The following is a 14,014-nucleotide window of genomic DNA, read 5'->3' as shown; positions in this document are numbered from 1 at the left end:
AGAAAAAATTAGGAATTATAAACTAGAGTAGGGATCAACTAGAATATAGTGCACCAATAAAAAGTACTGAAACAAGCTTGAGTTAGTATATTATGACAGAAAATTACTGTAACACAAAAAGAAGTGAATATCCCTACTGTGCTGTGGAGAAATGCACAATATGGATATTCACTTCTTTTTGTGTTACAGTAATTTGCTGTCATACTGTACTAACTCAAGCTTGCTTCAGTACTTTTTATTGGTGCACTATATTCTAGTTTAAGATTCCCAGTTTTTTCTTATACTTGTGTATTTAAGAGACGTGCAGAAGTTTTTATGCAGGTTTAAATGACAAAAAGTTCTGCTTTACTAATGTCTTCAAACATGAAATTTGGTGATGGAGTACTATATTTGACATCCATGACTTTATACCACCTTTAATTAATCCCATGTGTAGTGTACAGGTTCAGTATAGCTTATCTTTGTCATATTTGTCAGTCAAGTTTAAGTATTAACCACTATGATACAAGTACACCTGACATACAAACATACATCCATGAGTAGTTGGTTTCTTGCAGTCTTCTGCTGTTATTTCAATTGTCGATATGAGCCAGGTTGCACATGCACAAACTCGAACTTTGCTTGTCATTTGAATAATGCAACATTCGAACCATTGAACGAATTCAGTACATTCATTTATGCACTAAAAAATATCTCTGCATGCCATTTGCAAACCACTGGACAAACAGTTCAACTGGTCTGAAGTTGTTAGGATGTGGGTTCGAATCCTGCTGGTGGTATAATTTTTTTCCCGTTTCATATACCTTTTTTTACAGCATATGTGACTGTCGGAAAAGTATATAGTAGCACATTTAGGGCAGGTCTGGGCAGTCCTTTAAGTCATGAGATATGACGTTTTGAAGTTGCAATTTTCCCATACATTGTCAATGAGAGAGGCAACAGTTGCCCCTTCTCGGTAAGCACATAAATCTTGGAATTCAAATATGTCATATATTATGACCTACATGCACTGTCCATTTAAAATTTGGAGAGATTATTGTTGACATTCCTACAAATTATGTAAAATTGAGATAAATGTACTTTGTTTTTTGCATACGTTGAAATACGTACCTCATTTATGTGATTGCATGCCCAGAAAGGGCAACTGTAGCCCTCTCACATAGATATGTATGTATGGGAAAACCACAAATTTCCAAATGTCACGTATTATGACATATATATGCTATCCTTTCAAAATTTGGAAAAGTTACTTCTGTGTCTTGAATCTTGGGTGTACGTGGTATAGAAAATCTTGTCAGATTTTACAATTTATGATTTTTTTTTTTTTCTGTTGTTTGAGCATCATAAATGACATTACTTCTGTTGTCCCTATAGACAGCTGAAGGTAGTGTAAACCAGATCCCACCCTGGACTGAGGTACAGGGTGATATCAGACTGACTCCATTTTATGACATCGCTGAGTGTTTGAAGAAGGTGGAGGGATATGTTGCTGAACTGAATAAAAGTAAATCAACATGTGTTGTGGTGTAAAAGTATTTTTCCAAATCACCTTTGTGTGTGTGTGTGTGTGTGTGTTCCAGATATTAGTGTGCTGGTATCTGGTGATCGTGGTCCATGCAGCAAGTATGACATCAGTATTCCAGAGGGTGACTTTAAGGGAGAATTGGAAATTGTTTGGAGCGAAGAACCGATGATGGTATAGTTGTAGATTTTATGAAATGACTGTTCTATTAGAGTATTTTGTGTAAATTGGATGTTGTTCTTTATTTTTTAAAACACTTTTAAGCAAGTAATAATGTCTTCCAGACATTTCACCACAACTAGATGTAGAAAGTACCACACTTACAGTAGGATGAATTATTTTCAATGGGTGGATGTTGTTTCACCCCCCAAAACAAAACCATGACTATATTGTGCAGTGTGTGATTCACCTCCAGACCAACAACTATCATATGGTACAGTAGTATTGAATATTACTATAGGAGTTTGGGTTTTTCTGGCCTAAAATATCACCCAAAAACCAGCTTCACAATACCACCTTGCCACCTTGGCAGTATTGGTTAGGTATAACCAACCCAAAAGTGTCTTCAGTACGACCCAAAATGCTTCCAATAGATTGTTAGATTTTTTTAGTTTCAATGGATTCTACTGACCTGCCAGCTTGCCTACCTGTCCACCTGCCTGATCCCTTCAGGCAAACATAACTTTGATAATAACAGCTATGGCCATGGGCTTTATTTTTTCACTGTTTGATGTGACAGTCACTTCAGCCAGGAAACAAGGGAGGTCTCCTAAATCTGCAGATATATGGACATTTATTCCCTAGGTCACAGTCATGGGTATAGACTGAATTAGGGATTAAATGTCCACTAGCATATCTGCAGGTGTAGGTGACCTCCCTTGTTTCCCTATTTTTTTTTTCTGTTATCCCTGATTGAACTTAAGATTCCTTATTCTTAAAATGACACAATGTGTACCAGTATACATGATCTTATCACGTTAACATGGTTATTTGTACTGTGTAGGGAATTGCCTGTCAACTAGACAGTGTCGGACATATAGCATTGAGGGAGGCCACTCAGTCAGTGATTGGAGAGTGTAAACCTTACTCTATTACTGGTAGTCTACCACTGGTAGGGGACATGCAAGCAGCTGGATTTGATATACAGGTTAGGCTAAGTGATGACTTGTACACATACGTATGTGCAGGGACTTAGCCAGGAATTCCTGGAGATGAGTTCCTGAGTTGGGGGATATGTTCCCCCAGATTTTTTCCTGAGACTTTTATTTTCAAGTTTCAAATGCCATGTGTTTACAAGTCTCCAGTGAGATTACAATTGCAATTGCCAAGTTTTTAAACAGGAATGATGTTTACACAAAATGTGTATAGCCATACATGTATTATGTTTGCATGTGTACACTGTTGTTTGTGCAGCATATAACCAACCTATTGTAATATTAATAACTTTACTTTTACTTCAGTAGTATTCTGATGGCTCAGATTGCCTGTTACTGACCAGCAAAGCAGGATGAACCTCACTTTTAACTCACATCTTTTTAGTCAATAAATATCTCCAAGTGTCTGGTACTTCAATGCCTGCATCTTGTTCATTCACAATAATTATAACTCTTAGTCTAGCATGGCCAGACCGCTTTTTCTCTGTACAGTACTGATTGGAAATTATAAGCGCCTGCTCTGAAAAGGGTCTGGAACAGTTAGCATAGGCAACTCATTTCTAACACCCTCAACCACTGTGGAGGGTGTTAATGAATCCTAACAAGCCTTCGCCCACAACTTGGCCCAAAAACATTCATTATTCAAGTTCTACGCCTTTTCAACGGAAAGATTTCGAGTTGTGCAGCTTGTGCCATGACATCGTAGAGCCTGCTTCACTGTTGAGTGAGAACTGACTGCTCCCAAAGAAGAAAATCACCTGCAAAACACATCTTTTACCATCAAGATGCTCAATCTGTGATGCAGTTATTCAACAAATCAATAATGCCAATTACCTCGGAGTTACTATAACAAGCAATCTCTCATGGTCTGAATACATCAACAAGATAACCAACAAAGCCAAGTCCACCAGAGCTTTCTTACAAAGAAATCTTGTCAATACCAACCATCTGTTAAATCAGCTTGTTTCACAACCTACGTACATTCATCCCATACTATATAGTATGTATGTGTTGAGCTGGATCCTCAGAAACATTTAATAACTCATGGATGCAATTACACACATTCTTGAAATTTGGCTCATTTGTAGTCTTGTGCCCAGAACCCACCCACTACGTTGAGTAGGACATTCGCAGGAGTTTTGGGCCCTACGTCATTTTTCTTTTCTGACCAATCGGACGCCTTGATTCAGGTACAGCGTGATTTGATAGGCTGGAACTAGGAAAATGGCCGACTATAGCTATTGATACAAATGCGTAAGCAATATGGTGGTGGGCCCAAAAACATAGCGTAAGTCACCAGACCCTACTCAACAACGCAGTGGGTGGGGTCTGGGCACGAGACTAGCTCATTTGTAGTACTGCTTGACCCACTAAAGATATTTCAAAATCTTTTTGTTCAAATGTCTGACATAATATTTTACGGCCAATCTAAAATATCACTATACATTTCCTATAGGAAGCCACAAAAGTGCAATATCTATTACTATTTCCTGAACTTGAAATGGAGCTACACTGTATGTGAATGTTGTTGACAGCTTTGCTGTCATTACTAATCATTGTGGTGTTATATGACTGATCAATAATCAATGTTAATCACTCAAGCACATGTACAGTTCTAATTAATGTACAGGCACGTGTCCACACAATTACATCATTACCTAATAAGATTACAAGTGATTACATAATCAATATAAATACATATAATAGCGTTACATCCTCCACAATCATCTGGTTGGCTGAAATGTTTACTCTCTTAAGAACTGGCCAACTCTTGAGCTCAGAAGAAATCAAATATGTTTTACAAAATCATCAATAATCTTATCTCAGTACCACATGACCACCTTACCCAGTCATCTTCAACCACCAGAGGTCACAGTATGAGATATATACAGCTGGCAGCCAGAACAAACACATATCTGCATTCCTTCTTCCCATCCACCATCAGACTATGGAACTCCCTCCTAGAAGAAATTGTTAGCTCACCAGACTTCATTAACTTTTAGAAAATCATATATATATATAATCAATTATATCTGTACATGTACATCATAAGCGGCAGAAAGGGGGGGGGGCTAGCCCTCAGAATGATATCACACTGAAATTATCTTTCTTGGAGTGGGGCTGAAAACCGTGATAAAGATTGAGATACTCTAATAGAGCGGTCACTCTAATAAAGTAGTCAGTGTGTAGCAAGCTATGTAAGGATTTTTATGTAGTTTATCAGCTAGAAATGGTAGCTGGTGAGGTGGAAAGCTCTTGTCAGTTGGTTGTGACATTTTTTTTTTTTTGGTCTCACCTTACCAAACTATGAAATAAATCTGGGTCAGCCCAGTCCCCCCTCATATCAACTACTTCCTCCGCCGCTGATGTACGTTACACTCTATTCTGAGTCCTGTACATTATAATAAACAAATAAATGGTATGGTTTAAAACACAAAGCATGCTCACCTGTTAGGCATAGTGTCAGTCACTCCATGCTTCACTTCTAGTGATGCATGGCTTGACTGAGCAAGTGCCAAAAAAGATTGAGAATTTGAATATTGAATGTTTGTGGGTAAAGGAATTCATTAACACCCTCCATAGTGGTTGAAGGTGTTAGAAACAAGTTGCCTATGTTAACTGTTTCAGACCCTTTTTTGGAGCAGGCACTTATAAAGTCCAATTGATAAGCACTGTGCGGAGAAAAAGCAGTCTGGCCATGCGAGAGACTATGTAACTCTTTTAAGTAGACTGACATATGTAATCATTTAAAGTCTCCAGTAATCATTTAAAGTTCCTGTTAGGTTAGGTAATCCAGAGGCTGCCAGCACGTGTTGCTGTCAGACCTTCAGTACTGGTCACTATAAAGTGCTAATAATAATATGTATAATGGGATATGGGATCAGTAAAGGTATGCTTCTTTGTAACTATAGTCAACTTCAATTCTTACTGTTTGCGGCTGTGGTTCGCTTTCCGCATGCACAGCTGTACATCATATTGAAGCAAGCTTGCCACCAAATCGACCCCCAATGATACAACAAATCCATGAGTGTGATTTTTAAACTTTCTGGCTTTTGGGGGGATACATCCACATATCCCAAAGCTCACCCATGACATGCACATACACACACCTAAAAATGGTCATGGTTGTCCCGAAAGGAACAGCAAAAGCAGCCACATCATGCACACATGCACACAAATACGTGAATGCACTCATGTGCTATGTGCTACACGTGCAATGCTTCCTTTTGCTATTTAGCACGTATATTTGTGAGTATTCCTTTTGTAGGTATGTGGTTAAATTTTTTATTTTTTTGTGTACTTTTATTTTTATATAACTTTTACTACAGAATTTAAACAAATGGCTATAAGTCATGTAATTAGTTTCGCTTTGAAGGCACATTTGGGTTTGATTATACTGTAACTAACCAATGCTGCCAAGTTGTTGTGAAGGAAACACCACAAGTCAATATTTTTTGACCAAAAATTGTTAACCTTCATGATTCCTACTACAAAAGAGCTCCACATAATGTATTCAACATTGTTGTTATATAGGCACCATCACAAAAATTGTTGAAGAAGGACGTTCTGCTTGCTGCTTTGTTAGAAGACGGTTTCCAACCAACAGGTTTGTTAATGTTTGATCACATATCCTGTTAAGTGTGATCTGCTCAACTATTATGTTACAATTTTAATTACATCACTGCATTCAGATGCCCCTACATTTGACCTAGCAACTGTTACATGATGCAAGCCATTTTGAGTGCTACACACTCTTCCTTTATGGCTTGTCTAGATTCACATACACTCCCTCTGTACACATTATTCTATTACGCATGTACCACAAATATGGATATAAGTAATATCCATAATATGCATCTATATACTAGGGCAGGGACAAAGCTTTGTATCCTTCAAAGGTGATTTTACCTGCTTCATAACCATGGATACTAGCACGTCTAATTAGTCAAAAAGCCATGTGTTTCTTGGAACCATGTAACTATTGTTGTAGTCTAAACAGTTGTACTAGAGCCTGTGCTACAGCTGCAACAAAGTGTGAGACCATATGATTGTACACCCATCAATTATGATTATTATGATTACTGATGTGACATAATCAACAAGCTTTGAAGCTTAATTTGGTAGCTTTCTTGCTAGAAGCTTCTGAGGTTAAAATTTGACCTTCACTCCAGCCCTATACTATAGTTGCTATTCCTCTATATGCACCTACATGTGTATTCTAATAGGTTATTCTTGTGTGGTCATTCTTGTGGTAGCCATATCACTGCCTGTATTATGTGTACTGACTGGAGTAGTCTTGAAATGATCAATCCTCAAGTCACTGGTACGTGTATAGTGTATTAGTAGTACAATAGAACAGTATCTGACATGCATTATATAGCAGGTGTATGTGCCATTTCACAAAACTGTTCTAAATTTGTTCAACTACTCTAATAGTAAATACACATATGTAGCACACAGCTGTGACAAAATACTCTAATTGTATGGCCACATTCGGATTACAGCTCTTTTGGATTATATCTGAGCATAAAGAGCTGAAAAAATGCTAACAATATGTTACAAATTCATGTACATACACCCTGTACCTCTGTGAACCTGGTCTGGAAGTGCAATTTTGCAGGTTATAGTAGCACTATCTGCCCTTTGTGATTATTGTATGGAATTTTTAATGTTATAATTGGAGTGAGCCTCAGTGTGCATATCAAATTCAGGGGTGTAGCCAGACACTTTCTGATGAGTGGGCTCCCTTGTACACATGAAACATACTCCCATTCATAGAGATGTCATGTGAAGTGTATGCACACTAGATCTATAGCTAGCTATGCTACAGTACTAAAACAAACGATGCTGCATTCATGCATGCACATAACAAGCAGCTAACTAACTATGTATAGCTGTGCTTTTCACTACATTTGCAACAGTTATCCATTGATCGAAGTAGCAGAAAATCTGGTGACATCAACCACACTAGATTGGGAGGCTTGCACTTTCTCACAAAACAAATTGACTGATGACTTCAGTCAAGCATAACCCAATACTGGCCATGGCTGCGGGCTTAATTTTTTTCACTTTTTGATGTCACTTCAGCCTGACAGTATGTACGATACACTCATCATGGACTTACCTTGTGTCCTATTTCTCTTCACTGACAGCTCAAGATGACGATTTGCAGTAACACGATGGCTTCCCTACAGCTGTAACAAAAACCATCTCTATTTTTCTGTAGTGACTGGATTGATTGCAAAGGTGCTTCTCATAGTGTTCTTTATTTGTAGTCCTGTGTATTGGGCTTAAAATGAAGCATAATGGCTATTTTACATTTCCAGTAGCTGATAGTTGGGTCACATGTTCAGACGAAAGCAATAAGTCTGGTACCATTCTTCCTTTTGATGCAGTATATGTGACCGGGCCTGCGATAATAGGGCATGTGGGCACATAAAAATTGCCTACTTTTTCAAACTTTGATTCATCATAACTTTGTATTCCAGTACCGCATGGTTATGAAATTCTCCGCATGTATTCAAAAATTAGTTGGCTTTAACATACAAGTTACAGAAAAAACTATTCCATGCCAGTACTGAGATATGAGATGTTATGTGTTGGGGTGTAGTTTGTGCCCACATGCCCTATTTTCGCAGGCCCGGTCACATATGTGGTTTCACCATTCATATAATATTACAAAAAGTAAACAGACAAATACAAGGAAAAATTAGGTTTGATTGGTATTATAGAAAAGTTGATATTATGCTACTTTTAAAAACCAGGCGCCCAATTACTACATGCCCTTTCTCTTTGGTAGCTACAAAGCCAGATGCATTGTTTTACGCCCATATAGCCTGTTGTGAAAGGCATTCATAAAGTCTTCAGAAGCTTACTTTACCTGGTTTTGAAGCTGACACGGATAAACCACCACACAGCGGAAGCTTACCTACAGTACCAGGAAGGTTATACTGGTTCTGTACAGCAGCCTTCATTTCACATATGAAGGCTGCTTTTGACACAACTGTTTGCTCATGTGGGTGACATGGGCTTACACACACACACGCACACACACACACACACACACACACACACACACACACATACACACACACACACACACACACACATACACTTTTTCTAAAACGATTACAGTAACCAGGTGCATGCCCCGCTGCAGGGTGTGTGCCTGGTTAAAAAAAATAGAAATAATTTTAATCCCTAATTCAGTCACAGGTATAGATATGTAGGGATTAAATGTCCACCAGTAGGCAGCCCTTCCTTGGTCCCTAATTGAACTTAAAAAAAAATTTTCTTGTACAGTACACCCTCAGTTATCTGACCCTCATTTATCCATACCCTTGTTTATCTGAAATTGGAAATGACTTTTCTATTAGAGTAGTTCAACAGAGCTCTGCATGGGCTTTAGTTATCCTAACAGTTTACTTATCTGTACACTTACCATTACCTGGGGTTTGGATAACCAAGGATCTACCGTACTTATTTATTTGAGTATGGGTGTACGTGTACATGCACGTAAGTGTACAGTGTCTTGGCTAACAATAGTAGTTCACAACAGAGTGATGTGTTTAATGGTTGTTTCTTACTAGCATACTCATTACTGTATGATAGTGTTGCTTGTTAAATTTGTTTCCATTTTACTACAAGTCATTGCATTTATAAGTGCATGCTTGTTTTGTTGTAATCCACCTCTGTAGGTATAGTGTTTCTTAGTGGAGAATTTGATCTCGAAGTGTTTCAGTATTGTTCAGATAACACTAATGTAAAAGTAACAGAGTAAGTTTGTTTAAGTGTACACACTGTTCAAAAGAATATACACAGTTTTTTATGTTACTTAAACTACTCATCTTGACACCATACACGCTTTATAGCCTTGATATTTATGTAATGCATCTAGACAAGAGGTGAAGAACTTCACACCAATTAAAATCATGCAAAATTTGTCAGCTAAGGACTGTAAATGCCTGTTCTATTATGCTGAAAATGACCCTGATGAGTATAAGAGGCAAGGAAAGGAACTCTTAAAAGTTAGCAAGTTGATGCATTAAGTTGTAATAACTGTACAATGTTTATGTATAGGCTCTTACTGATTCCAGTGTTAGCTGCAAATATGAAGAGTTTCCACAATTAGACCACTTTGATATCATAGACAATTTTCAACTGGAAGACTACAAGTTGTCTGCAGTAAGTAATTAGTATAGATTATCGTGAACCTTACTAGTGGGTCATAGTAAGGATTGCCCATTTTCCTAATAAAACGTGCACCAAAAATCACCTTGGAAAGCATCCTTCATCTCAAAAATAATCCTTTCATTGTTCTTTGCAATAAGTAGAGTTCAATTATTGGGTATCAGATGAACAGGAAAAGTACAAAAGTGAACCTTTGAAGGCTGCACCCTTTAAAAACCAGGCCAGTTTCCTGAAATTGTTTTCTGAAATATGTGTGTATGTACTGTCTATGTAGTTTGATTGGTGAGGATTTTAATTTGGAAAATTAGCAAATCTTAGCTGAGTTGAAAGGTTATGCAGTTTCTGGTAGTCTCAAAGTGCACGCTGTCACTTCAGTTTTTCTCAGTTGTATCAATATCCCCACCATATTCAGAAATCGTTCAAACCATATCTCAAACTATCACAAAGTATATGCCTCAGAGTAAAGCTTACCTGCTTGTATGTATAATACAGGGTCTACAGGTGTATAGAGCACTCACACTGGGTGGTTGTATAGTAGGGATCACGAAAGTGTACTCTTATAATATGGTACCATGTCTTGGTAATTTCTCTGAGTCACATACTGTTTAAATGCACAATGAAAGGATTAAATTGTGCATATTTTTATGTGTACTTTATTTCAATATGTTTTTATGGCAAAATAGAATTTTGCAAAAATGGCCATTTTTTGCTCAGTACGTAGGTCACATACCAAAAATTTTGTTTCTGTTATTAATTTTGCAGTATATATATATAGCTATAGTATGATGTGCTTAAATCACTGTGACCTTGTGCTTCTGTTAATAGGATATTCTGCAGTTTGTACAACATATACCATGATGGTATAAACTATGAGCAACACTGACATTTGCTTCAAAAGCTTTGACTATATTGTACTCTGTATATGTGTGGTGTATAGCTGCATGAATGTATGCAGCCTTTTGTATACAGGTATTTTTTTATTTATTTTTAACAATATAGCATTAAGTAATAGAGTGAGTTTAGTGTGTGTATATGTGGCGTGTTTTACAAAGATTAACTGGCTGCAATGAATGGAGAAAGATATTTTAGTGAGATATCTGCTTCTGGATCAAGAGTTGATCCTGAACAACAACAACAACAAAGATGTCTTCTACCAGGATATGTTGCCTAGGGTTTCAAGGTTATGACCACGATAATCTTGTTGATGGCTGGATGGATTATTGCAACTATCAAAACAACAAGGAAGTTACACAAACCCCATGCATGTCATAGTATTAGCATTAGCAAACTCTTTGATACCAGGTATCATGATAATTGGTTTTTCCACCAGATGGAGAAATTTCAGTACTTGTAATGTGGTCAACTACCTATTCTACCCATTGATGGTGGGTCATTTAAAAAACCTGATATCAGTTAACAAGGTGATAAGTATGGAAGAATCATGACACCTCATTTTCTTCTTCTAGGCATAGTTATTAGTGTGTGTACTAACTACAATTTGCCTTCCTGTGCTATGGCGTCTGTGTCTCAAATGAGAATCTTAGCCTGGTAACTCTTTTCACTGTTTTTTTTGTTTTTTTTTGCCTGTTGTCATGGAGGCATCTGTTGCTATACTTCTCAACGTTTATCTATCCATAAAAGCTTACCATGTCGACAAACAAATTCAAAAGGAACCCTGGGGCTAGCAACGAGCTTGAGGCACTAAAACAGAAGCATCATAAAATCAAGACATAATATATGAAACCTATAGAAACATTGCTGGTTATGCAATTGGAATATCCTTGTATATTCCAGGGATCTCGAGGTTACTCATAAATGACCTAAGATATCAACATGTTATCAGCCAAAATTTCATCTTAGTAATGCTTCTGTTTCAACCACTTGTATATGGGCTTTATTTTAAACAAATCTGTGAGCCTGATAGCACTATTGAAGTAGCTACGTTACATGTGCAAGTTTAATTCAGCTGTTGTTGCTCCACTACCTCTAAGAACCACCGGGATGTAACCAACTTACACCATGCATGGACAAAAAATTTTATGCATACAAGTATATTATACTAGTATTCATTCTTTTTTCAGTGATAAATTGTGCACATTTATTATGTATCCAAAATAAATATATAGCCGCAGGTGCACTGTTCATATAATTCAGTGAATACTCAAGGAAGTTGCATACCTCATGATCAGTCTGATCTGCAATAATAATAGTTTCCATTGTTATATACCCTGAATTATCACTGATCATGAAGAGCTTGCTATGACACTTGCATATTTAATATGCCGTAAATTCTGTTACATTATTCACAATAAGCTAGCTAGTGAAGTATCAGTTTGGACACTGTAGGTCTGCTGGCATGATTATCATGCATAATGTATAATATTACGTCTATGCAATTGCTACACAATTATATACGGCTTTGCTACCTTTACACAAGGCAGTGGAGTGGCAGCCCATGCATTCAGTGCATCCCTGTTGTGCGTAAGAATGATTATATAGGCTGCCAACACTAGTGGCACCAGCATGGTTATATTTACTGGACTACAAATGAAAGCCACCATCTAATTTGGAGTGCATATACCCAGCAATGTAGCTTGCAGTAGGCCCTACCAATAAACCGGTACCCTATCAAATAAGTAGGTTTATGTATGCCAGACCAAGATACTATAACAAAATGCTCTAATAGAACAGTCATGGCTTCAAGCAGTTTCAAAGCAGCGTGGGTATCTATATACACACATAGTTACAAAGAAAACTACTTTAGCAGTGGTTTTATAGTTGTGCTTATTTAGAGCTGTTACTTTTTGAGGGCGTGTTCATACAGACCCTCAACACTGGCCTAGTCAGTGGTGCAGTAGGCAGTTACCCTAGGCTTGTTCCCTACTAATTAAACCAGATATTCTAGACACATACCATTATATAGGTGCTCCTATGCAGTTAAATTACATGAATAAATCACATAGCCATACTGTATAGAAGGAAACTTTGTGGATATAAAACATTGATGAATCTTTAATGTGAAGTATATTTCCAGCCACCGCTAGCTATACGCAATATGTAGTAGCATGTGACAAAATATATGGGGCAATTTTCCAAAGTTTTCTTTGCCTATCGATTATTTGCATTCGCCAAAGTTTCCCACTGTATGGTATTTGTAAATACATAAACTACAATGTGTATTGCACTTATACACTTGTATATACCCCAAATGCGAAGTTGGGGAAATTTACTGTTGACAAACCCCAGGCTGAAGTGTTTAAATTTCCAATGACTGAGGATGAGGAGTGCACTACACCAAAGTAGTTGTGGTATGATATATACTATGTCTCATAATTAAAACACTATACTACTAACACACCATACGCATACAAACTAAGTAACTCATGAGTACTTTGCAATAGCTTGGCGTGTTGTAGACTTACTCATAGGCTTCCTCTAGCAATTGAGTTTGCTCACAACACAACAATCAATTGTGGCACTTAGTATATATATTTCCGTATATCCCCAGGGCATGTCCGTTTATATCAACAAACATAGGTGCAACATTACCTGCTGCCACCCATCATCAAAGTCGTGAGGTATGCCTATAAAATGAATCCAGTGATTGTACTTGAACTGGCTGGGATGACTGATCACCTGGCACAGTGTGAGCTATTAGCCTGCACTGGCTTGGGTGATTGGTCATATAGGTGACACCCGCCATGGGCTATTAGCCTGCAAATGGGCATGGCACACACTAATATCATGTTCCTCAACCACAGGTGAGTACGTATATACTCTTCCAAGTAGGTATACCTGTGGTTTGACGTCTATATACCTAATAATGGTTCTCCATCATGCCTAATATACAACTGGTGGCTCCTCTGAAGCTTGACGTCATCATGGTATATAAATACATACAGATAACTGATAAATACATGATACACATAAATATATCAGCCAACCTGCTGTTATAAATGCTTGCTAAAAACTAAAAATAAACTCAGGAGTTAAAATCGTATCCTGACAAGGAGTCTAACTTCTGAATGTTTGCTTTAATTTCTTTAATCTGATAATCCTGCCATTTCAGTTTGTAACGTGTTTTCGATTCTTTATTGAAAATCTTTTCACTGCATTTGTTAATGAACTCCTCAGAACAACCGACTCC

General features: G+C 37.4%; 1 protein-coding gene and 1 long non-coding RNA gene across 6 annotated transcripts in view; one reads left to right on the top strand and one right to left on the bottom strand.

Moving 5' to 3' along the window:
* Positions 1 to 10,876, top strand: part of LOC136262038 (uncharacterized) — a 29,025-nt gene extending 18,149 nt beyond the window's left edge. For 3 of the 5 annotated variants that reach the window (XM_066056167.1, XM_066056166.1, XM_066056168.1), the window contains 8 exons: positions 1,375 to 1,504; positions 1,581 to 1,696; positions 2,526 to 2,669; positions 6,211 to 6,283; positions 9,375 to 9,453; positions 9,575 to 9,704; positions 9,757 to 9,861; positions 10,693 to 10,876. In XM_066056167.1, coding sequence (XP_065912239.1) covers positions 1,375 to 1,504; positions 1,581 to 1,696; positions 2,526 to 2,669; positions 6,211 to 6,283; positions 9,375 to 9,453; positions 9,575 to 9,704; positions 9,757 to 9,861; positions 10,693 to 10,725 — 810 coding nt within the window. In that variant the 3' untranslated portion in view covers positions 10,726 to 10,876. Of the gene's footprint in view, positions 1 to 1,374; positions 1,505 to 1,580; positions 1,697 to 2,525; positions 2,670 to 6,210; positions 6,284 to 6,902; positions 7,001 to 9,374; positions 9,454 to 9,574; positions 9,705 to 9,756; positions 9,862 to 10,692 lie in introns of those variants that run through there. The other 2 variants (XR_010704083.1, XR_010704084.1) reach the window with 2 other exon arrangements.
* Positions 1 to 14,014, bottom strand: part of LOC136262042 (uncharacterized) — a 32,801-nt gene that overhangs the window by 6,884 nt on the left and 11,903 nt on the right. The gene's annotated exons all lie outside the window — the stretch shown is intronic.

Source organism: Dysidea avara, chromosome 7, assembly GCF_963678975.1.
Source record: "Dysidea avara chromosome 7, odDysAvar1.4, whole genome shotgun sequence".
Classification (NCBI taxonomy): domain Eukaryota; kingdom Metazoa; phylum Porifera; class Demospongiae; order Dictyoceratida; family Dysideidae; genus Dysidea; species Dysidea avara.
This window is presented reverse-complemented; position numbering and strand designations above follow the sequence as displayed.